This window comes from Plasmopara halstedii, assembly GCF_900000015.1.
Source record: "Plasmopara halstedii genome assembly, contig: Scaffold_430, whole genome shotgun sequence".
NCBI lineage: Eukaryota > Oomycota > Peronosporomycetes > Peronosporales > Peronosporaceae > Plasmopara > Plasmopara halstedii.
This window is the reverse complement of record NW_020187350.1, coordinates 263,340-273,180: the sequence shown is the minus strand read 5'-3', so window position 1 is coordinate 273,180 and position 9,841 is coordinate 263,340. Positions and strand designations below refer to the sequence as shown.

The following is a 9,841-nucleotide window of genomic DNA, read 5'->3' as shown; positions in this document are numbered from 1 at the left end:
CGGCCGACCAGGTGTTCACAAAATCCAACTAGCTTGATATCGGATACGAAGGGTAACGATTATTGGGAAGCTGGAGTCTTTTGAGTGGCACAGTGCCAAGCTGATAATTATCAGGATGTCTATTCGATGAACACAGGCCCCTGTTCTCTCTTCACACAAGATAGGAATATCTAAAAAGAGAGCACCCAACAACCGCTCAGCTTCGACATCTTCTCTTTAAATTTCAAGACGCAAAACGACAATTGGCGCTTAAATCTAGCGACACCAACGAAGTCAACTGTCTAAAAGCTTGTCCATCGATTATCAACTTCAATATGACACTTCGAAAACGCGACTGCGTCTCAAAGTTTTACTCGGATGTGAATACAGCCGAATCAGCTTCGATAGATCTATGTTCGAACTCCAACGTCGGCAGCGCTTCAGCTCTTTCTGCTGACGCACCGATAGAAATTCCCGATAATTCTTGCGTCGTAATGTCAAATCACCCGGAGAACTGGAGTACACGATTTAAATCGAATTCGAGGAATCTCGAAAGTAGTTCTTGTGAGATTTATCTGGACAAACTACAGTCCGTCCTGAAGTTCAGATGTAGAAAGAACCCACAAACCACTCGGGAGAATTACACAACCGAAACTTGTTGCCACCATTCCAATAGACTTTTGCAGTTTTTAAATAAAATAAAACGCCGACGTTGGTGTTAATTTACATTTGAACTGCTCGACATTATTGGTGGTGCGTTTTTTTTTTACATAACAGGATGATTGTAACAAGTCAATACACAACGCGCCGTGTCTCCGATTCATAGGTGGTTCTTGACAGCGCCTTAGCATGTACGCTTACATCTACAGCGCATCCTTAAGGTTCCAACGCATTCACACACTTTGAAATCACACCGATCTTAGTATCAGCGTAATTCCTTAAGCATAGAAAATTTCGTCACATCATTTTAGAGCTTTTGAACTTATTCGCTATAAAATTACTTGTCACTGTTGTTGACTTCCTTAAGTCAGTCGTAGTGATCCTCAAGTCTATTATTCACTTTGCAATTACCTTTGCACTTTTGCTAACTGAGGTAAGCAAGATCGAATCATTTTTTGCTTCATGCAATTGTGAAATATGTATCTGTGATGACCAGCTTTACCACTCACCGCACTTCAGACTTCATATGGAGTGAGTGAAATTAACTGAGTTCTTTAGTCGCATGAGTGTGTAGACTTGTTAAATGTAGCGTGAACGCTTTGCAATAATTGACTTGATATCTACGCGGCTATGAAGACCTCAAATTGGGATTCGACTTTATCTCCATGCGGTTGTGAAGACTTTACCTTTATTTCTAGGGTGTCCACTATCGCGAAGTACCAACTTGCCACCTTTCGGATCGATCACTCATTCCATCTTCTACGTCCTCAAGTCTCTTTCGACACCCCTTTCAGCAATAAATTTTGAAATTTGAAAGTATCACCGTCGTCATAATCCACTAAGACCGTGTGAACCCAGAGGATAACCTATATTTAGCGAAACTCCTCTACAGATGGAGTCATGTAAATTGGATAGCGCAAACGGCTTTTCGCACACAGGTTCGCAAGGCCTGTCCCAATGTTACCAAGACAGCATCGAGACGTGCTGTTATTCCAAGTGAACTAGCTCAAGAACTGGCGCAGCACTTATCCCGTCCATCATCCCGACAGAGTGGATACATTTACGCTTCTCTTCACTTTTGAATGCGATATTCACCTTCTGCCTAAAATATCCGCTCTCACAGAAGATTTCCGAACATGTCAATAATCCTTAAGACAATTTAGTTAAAATAGCCAGGTATAATGTTTTATCCAAGAGAATAAATATTTAGCGTAAATAACAGGATTTGACGCAAGATTTATGAGAGGACTAAGACCCGTAGATATCTTTACATAATTTGTAAATCTGAATTTCGAACTGACGTCGTAAGATCGCCAGGCAAAAAGAGTCAGACGACTGTAATACAGTAGACAGAGCAGTTCCTGGGGATTCGGACGGTCCAATCGCGTATGATGGAGCTTTGCACCTGTCATATGTATTACAACACAACGGCATTACGTCAATATCACGACAAGTACCGCGCAGAGCGTCGAACGCCCAATTGTTGTGTCGCTCATGAATGACCCTGAACTCATTATTTGTATTGAAAAATTTAACGTTGCAATTGAAAAGCTCGCTTCATCTTGTGCCACTTGAGCATTTTGAAAGGCCTGCAGAAAGCTATGAGTGATCTAGACGTTTAATCTCCGAATATTGAGGTTTAGTATAAGCTGGCTCTGTGACTAGGGTTGTTTGATTGTTTGCGGTCTCTTCTGATTGGTCGAGCTTCTGCAAGCCAGAGTACGAAAAAGGCATTTACGTCTCTCCCCGCACTAGTTCTCACAACCAAACAGACCTCGAGCAATTTGAGTGCGGAAGCGTGTGAGTCAACGATAATCACTCTCCGTGCCCGCACTTCAAATACTGGTTAAGGTACAAGTAGAACGATGGCCACAACGCCCGGTGGTAAGATAGACCGACGTCGTGCTGGCTCCAACTACTTCCAGCTGGATGCCGATCGCAAGCGCAATACATCAAACAACCGCAGCAACTATGGCGACGGACGTGGCACGTTCGGAGATCGCTTGAGCATGATGGACGTTGTGCCCCCTTCAAGCCAGGGAGGGAATGAAATGCGTGGCGGTGGCCTTCAGGGAGACTTTGCTGATGAGGTTTCTGTTGATTTTTGCTGCGAGGTGCTTTACAATAAGTTTGGCTTTCAGTCGGGCAGCGTGGATAACCAGCGTGAGCACGTGTTGCTTTTGCTGGCCAACTCAAAGGCACGCGCGAAGCCTCAGGAGCCTCCTGGACATCACGTCGTGACGCTTCATAAGAAACTCATGAGTAACTACACCGAGTGGTGTCAATTCCTTGCCGTACCCAGTGTCACGTACATCGGCCAGCCTCAAGGAGAGCTAAAGAATCCATTGCACATGGACATTATGCTGTTCCTTTTGCTGTGGGGAGAAGCAGGCAACTTGAGACACATGCCGGAGTGCCTTTGCTATCTATACCACCAATCGATGAACATGCTAAACCAGGATTTTCTAGGTGAGCAAAAGGTGTCAGAGGGATGGTACTTGCGTCAAGTGGTACGCCCTATCTGGAAGGAGGCGTCGAATATGCAACGAAAAAATAAATTGGGCAAAAATCTTGAGCACACCCAAGTGCGAAACTACGACGACATAAACGAGTACTTCTGGAAAAAGTATTGTTTAAACATTGACGTTACTCAAATCGGCGAAGAACTGACAAAAAAACACACCAAGACGTACTACGAACATCGAAGCATCTTTACGCTTGTGCTCAATTACTACCGCATTTTCCAGTTTAATATGATGTTTCTTATGGTTCTCATGGCCATCGGTTTTATATCGGCCATATCGCCTAGTGGTGGCCAGCAATGGTTTGCTCAATTTGACTCCATGGGTGAAGTCGTTGAGCCTTATCAAAAGCAGAACGTCAAGCTCACGTACGTCGGGATTGTGTTCTCTCTTTCTACAATGGGTTTTTGTAAGACTGTTCTCGAAGCGTGCCATGGATGGCATTTGCTCACGGCGAGTGAGTCGTCCGAGACGTCTTCGAGATCATTTAACTATGGTGGTGCTCTCGTAGTACGAATGCTTTGGAATGGTGCGTTCGCTGGAATTTTTGGTCTGATGATCTATACACCTTTAATTACAGACGAAAATACGGAGTTGCTCGACAAAGCTGCACCTGCGTCCGCTGCTTTTATTCTGCCTGGACTCATAGTCATCATGGTGCAGGCATTTGCCCCTTCCATGGTTTCTCGATCGTTTGCGGCCAAATTTATCCGTGAAGGAGAATCGTGCTATGTTGGCCGCAATATGGCACCTCCGCTCAGCTACCAAGTCAAGTATATCACCTTTTGGCTCATTTTGTGGGCACTGAAAGCTTTCGTTTCATACTTCATTCTCGTACGGCCACTGGTTCTCCCATCGCTAGCAATTTATGAGATGGATCTCGAATACGGTAGCAACGTGGTATCTTTTCACAATTTTGGTGTCATTGCCGCGTTGTGGTTACCAGTAATTTTCATTTTCAATTACGATACGCAAATTTACTTTACTGTCTTCCAAGCCTCATTAGGAGGCATTCAGGGTCTATTGATGAAGACAGGAGAGATTCATGGAATTAAGGAGATATCAAAGGCATTTCGTGTTGCACCCCAACTATTTGATCAAAAGGTGGTGACTAACCTTGCCCGTTCGAACGATGCGGCTGCGGACGGTACTGCTGCCGCATATCAATCACAAATGATGTTACGGTTCGTTGTCGTTTGGAATGAAATTGTCAACTCATTTCGCGAGGGAGATTTGGTAGACGACAAAGAGGCTGCGATACTTCAATACGACATCCAAGGCTCGGGTGACGTATTTGAGCCCGTTTTTCTGTCGGCTGGTAAGCTCGTAGAAGCTCTTGATTATACGGTCAAATTGGCTAAAGAGGGCAAGGGTGACTCGCAACTCCAAGTTTACATGGTGCAGAAAGACTGCTTATCGGCTGTCCGTAGTTTTTTTACGGCGAGTATGTACGTCATGGAAGCTTTGTTGGGCAGCGACGATGCCGACATTCTAGACGCATTACGTCAAATGGAGACAATTGCTTCGAGTGGCAGCTTCATGAGCACATTTGACGCTAAGAGTCTCGTCCAGCTGCGCACAGTTTCGATGGAATTTTTGGAAGCTGTAATGGATTTACCTGATCCTGATGCACAGTCTTCGCACTTGACGACATCCCGTGTGCATACAATGGGTGTTGTTCGAAATTTCGTGACGAAGATGGAGAATCTGCTTAATACCATTCGTGTTTTTGCCAGCCGCCCAGAGCTTGCCGCGAAATTTAGTAATTCCAAATTTTGCTCTAGCGCAAATGGCTACGTTTTTGCTGCTCGTGGATTAGTAAATTTGTTTCACAATGACACCGCCATGGGTGCTGCAACTCGCGCGTATTTACTCATGTCTCTTGAGAAGGCTGATGCGATGCCGCGTGTACCTGAAGCTCAGCGTCGACTTGGTTTTTTTATGAAGTCGCTTCTTATGGACATTCCCCAGCTGACTTCGGTGAAGGAGATGCACTCTTTTTCTGTAGTAACACCATTTTACAGTGAAAGTGTGCTTATCTCTCTATCAGAGCTCAACGATCCGCTGGCAAATCACCCAGTCTTTCAAAAGGTTGAAGAAAAAGGAAAGAATATAACCATTCTTAAGTATCTACTCACAATTCACCCAGAAGAGTGGGAAAACTTTTTAGAGCGGATTGATGTAAGCAGTGCCGAGGAAGCGCAAGCTAATTACCCCTTGGAGATTCGCCTGTGGGCGTCATATCGCGGTCAAACGCTTGCGCGTACTGTGCAGGGTATGATGCTGTACGAAGATGCGATCAAGATTCTCCACTGGCTTGAAATTGGTTCAAGCCCTGGCAAGACGGCTGAACAAAAGCAGGCTCAGCTTGAAGACATGGTGCGTCTCAAGTTCTCGTACATTTGTGCTTGTCAGGTATATGGCAAGCACCGCGCAGAAGGCAAGGCCCAGGCTGACGACATCGATTACCTGCTCAAAACGTACCCCAACTTGCGGGTTGCCTACGTTGATACTATTATGACTGGCGAAAGCAAACAATTTGATACGGTGTTGATTAAAAGTGAAGGCAACGAAATTGCTGAGGTATATCGATATGAATTGCCGGGCGATCCGATTCTTGGGGAAGGAAAGCCAGAAAACCAGAATAATGCGCTACCATTTACGCGTGGTGAGTACCTCCAGACGATCGATATGAATCAGCAGCACTACTTTGAAGAGTGTCTGAAGATGCCGCAGCTGCTTGTAACTGCCGACCTGCATCCCTCCAAGAAACCAGTTTCTATTATTGGGATGCGGGAACACATTTTCACAGGCAACGCGTCATCCTTGTCAAAATTCAAGTCGTGGCAAGAGCTCGTGTTCGTAACGCTATCGCAGCGTGTTCTAGCTGACCCGCTTTATGTGCGTATGCACTATGGACACCCCGATATATTTGACAAAATTATCGCTCTTCCTCGCGGCGGTGTGTCCAAAGCCTCCAAAGGTATCAACCTGTCGGAAGATGTTTTTGCTGGTTTTAACTCGACTCTTCGCGGCGGCGTTGTGACGCACGTCGAATTTATGCAGTGTGGTAAGGGGCGAGATGTGGCGCTCTCGCAAATTTCCATGTTTGAGGGCAAGTTGGCGAACGGAGCTGGGGAGACATCTTTGGCTCGTGAGGCGCATCGTATGGGCCAATTTATGGACTTCTTCCGTCTGAACTCCATGTACTACTCGCACACTGGTTTCTATTTTGCTACGTGGATGACGATCGTAACAACTTTCGTGTACATGTACTGCAAAGTGTATCTTGCATTGGCTGGTGTGCAGCAGCAAATTGTGTTTGACATGAATTCGACTGCAGTAATATCTGGTAACGTTGCAAACAATTTTGACGAACGTGTATTTAAGGACCTAAAGTCAGTGCTCAATACGCAATTTTACATCCAAGCCGGCACCTTTCTCATGCTTCCCCTCATGTGTGTTTACTTCGGAGAAGGTGGTTTTGTGCGCGGCATGACTCGATTTATCGACATGATCATCACTCTTGGCCCTGCTTTCTTTGTCTTTCAAGTCGGAACCACCATGCACTATTTTGACAACAATATTGTACACGGTGGTGCCAAGTACCAGGCTACCGGTCGTGGGTTTAAGATTTCACGAGAAACTTTGGTATTGTTGTACAAAGCTTATGCCAGTTCACATTACCGAAAGGCCTGGGAGCTGATTGGTTTGTGTCTCGTGTATATGGCTTTTGGTAATTTTTACATTTGTCAAACTGATGCATCTGCTAACGACAACACCTTTGCATCCGACTATTGCGATACTGCACAGGGTTACGGAGTCCAGACATTTTCCGTTTGGTTCATTTCAATTTTGTGGGTCGTTGGTCCCTTTATGTTCAACAGTGATGGTCTCGATTTCCGGAAAACCAAAGTTGACATTCACCAGTGGTGCATGTGGATGTTTGCTCGCGAAGACTACAAAGACGATGATCCGACTAACAAAGGCGGTTGGATTGGCTGGTGGAAAGGCGACTTAGAACAGCTTCACAATTCCAACATGATTTCGCGGGTCACAGTTATTGTTCGAGAATGCCGCCATTTCTTGCTCATGTTTTATGTGGCAACGCTCGAGACATCGGATGTTATGTACGTAGCGTACTCGTTCGGTGGTGCTGTTGCTACGGTCTTTTTGCTCGTCATATTTCACATCATAGGCATGGGCATGCGCTCTATGAGCCCTGTCACGCGCGCAGTGCTTTACCTGGGAACAATGGCAACCCTTGTCACGGTGTATTTTATGGCAACCTGGATTGTTATGAATTGGAAGTTCAAGTATGCTTTATCACTCTTCTTTGCATACGTGGCGGCACTATACGGTATTAATGAATGCTTTCGCATGTGGAGTTTTCCACACTCGTCGATTGCTAGTGTTGCAGTGTTTCAGCAGCTGCAGTTTCTTTTCGACTTCATATTTTGCACAGGAATGATCATTCCACTCGTAGTTATGTCGTGTATACCATTTTTGAACGTTATACAAACGCGTATGATGTACAATGAAGGATTTTCCAAAGTCATGTCTGCTTCGTCGCAGTATGCGTTTTCGCTTGCAGCCTTTATGGGAATTTTAGGTGGAATCGGCGTTGGCTGGCTTTATAACCTGCTCTCAACACTTGAGCAGTCTGCAAGCTTTGCCAGTTATGTAGTTACTTACGATGGCGTCTTGAGTGGTAACGTTGGCGATGGCACTACCACATACTTACTTTACGCCGCATGTGTCGTGGGCACGATTATCTCCGGTTGTCTCAATTTTTTTTTGGGCCGTCGATTGACAATTGTGGCTGGTGGTCTTTTTAGTACGCTTGGTATGGTGGCTGTAAGTGCAAATGACGACCTTCGGTCGATGCTGCTCATGCCCGGTATTGGCCTGCTCGGTGTTTCCTGTGGTATTCTGCTGCCGACGCTGGCCATCTACATCTTCGAGATCTCGACCAAAGAGATGCGTGGCAAGGCTATCTTGTTACTGGGTATTGGCTTCATCACCGGCAGTTTGTTTGGCGGAATATTTGCTACAGTTAATCAGTTAGGATGGATCTGGCAGGCTTTCGCTGCTTGTATTATCATCGCACTGGTCACACCGGTGGTAAACGTATTCCCAGAGAGTCCATATTGGGTGCTGGACCGTAAAGGCTGGGAAGCATGTGAAGCATGTCTTGTCATTCTGCGTCGCAAGCCCGACGTGAAGGAAGAACTCAAAATCATGCGAGATGAAGAAACTGCAGATGAAGGAGGCGCAGGCGCCTTCAAATATCTCGTTTGCATTTTTCTGATGCTTGTGTCCTCGCTTACCACGGGATTTCTGAATGCGTTCATTAGCTACAAGGGTTCAAGCATGTACACGGATCAGGACCAACTTTTTGTGAATGCTATGGCACTACAACTTACAGGTGCATTCATCGCCGTCTTTTTTATCGACAAGCTTGACCATAAGTCCATTCTGTTTGGCACTTTAATACCCCTGGCTATTTGCGCTGGAATTATGGGCTTTAACGAGAAGTCTGATGCTCTTGGCGAATCGCATGGCTCCGGCCTGTACGTTAGCCTTGTGGTAATGCTTATGTATTTCTTCATGGGCCTCGGAACAAGCTCTGCTCCATGGTCCGCGTGTGTCGGCATGTTCACAAGTCGCGGTCGCGCGTCTTCAACGACATCCCTTTTCACATTATTCTTCTTGGCGGATATCGGTTATGTGTACATGCACGCACAGGACTCAACGATGGAAAATGAGTATATCTATCTCTACGCGATCGCAGGCTTTAGTGTCGTTTCACTGATGCTTTTACTTGGTGCCGGCACTAAGAAAAATGGAGTCATATGCACCAAGACAGAAGCCAAACGTGACCGTGATCGCATCGCTCGCATGCGTGCAGAACGCGCAAGTCGTAACACACGGACACCCGGTACTGCTCGCCAGAGAAATCTTAGTCGCGTACGGTCTAAATCGAACGCAGGCGGACAGCGTAACAATGCTGGACAGGTGAGCTATCAGATGTATGAAACTCCAGCTAACGCTGCTCCACCACTCGTACATGCACGAGCTTAATGCGTCGAAAACAGGCTTAGCATGTCAAAATTTTGATATCAGTACTAATCAATCACGGTAACTTCTAATATTGTTCTATCTAATCGAGAGACCTCTACCATTATACTTGCATTTACTATGCACGGGTGTAAATCCTTAAAAACATGCTCATGTTATGAAGTTTCTGAGTAACATGCGTCAGACAGTGCGACAGCGGGAACGATCTTTCCGAGTCGGGAGCTGCTGCACATAAGATTTATGTGTCCTCAGCCGCGATAATAGCAGTACGCGTGATATCTGAGTCTTGTGCTTGAACAATTCAAAGTGCGTACATGTTCTTCGTGAAACATATATTCTCTCAGCGAAATTCTTGACAACTGCACGTTAAAGTTATATTTGAAAAACACCATGATGAACGGATGCTATCTCAGATCAAAATAACTTGCTGAGAATAATAGGGTCAGAGTTTGAGCCTTCAAACCCGAAGCAGATGGTGGCAATGCTGTGGATAACGTTGTTTGCTTGCGATGATGTATCACGGCTTCTTCCTGGTTCAATTCCTCAGATTATGGACTTGACGTGATTTTACTGCCTTTTAGGCTTCTGCAATACCAGTC

The 9,841-nt window shown here is 45.5% G+C and overlaps 2 protein-coding genes across 2 annotated transcripts in view; one reads left to right on the top strand and one right to left on the bottom strand.

Annotated features, from left to right (window-relative positions):
- Positions 1-2,504: 2,504 nt before the first annotated feature.
- PHALS_09639 (callose synthase) lies at positions 2,505-9,245 on the top strand (the record flags this gene model as incomplete). Its single annotated transcript, XM_024724930.1, has 1 exon — positions 2,505-9,245. One exon carries the CDS (start codon positions 2,505-2,507, stop codon positions 9,243-9,245), a length of 6,741 nt encoding a protein of 2,246 aa, XP_024575757.1.
- Positions 9,246-9,646: 401 nt separating this feature from the next.
- PHALS_09638 (ammonium transporter family) overlaps positions 9,647-9,841 on the bottom strand; it is a gene marked incomplete at both ends in the record, with an annotated part of 1,148 nt that continues 953 nt past the window's right edge. Inside the window, one exon of the mRNA XM_024724929.1 lies at positions 9,647-9,772. Within this exon, the coding sequence (XP_024575756.1) occupies positions 9,647-9,772 (126 nt within the window). The remainder of the gene's footprint in view (positions 9,773-9,841) is intronic.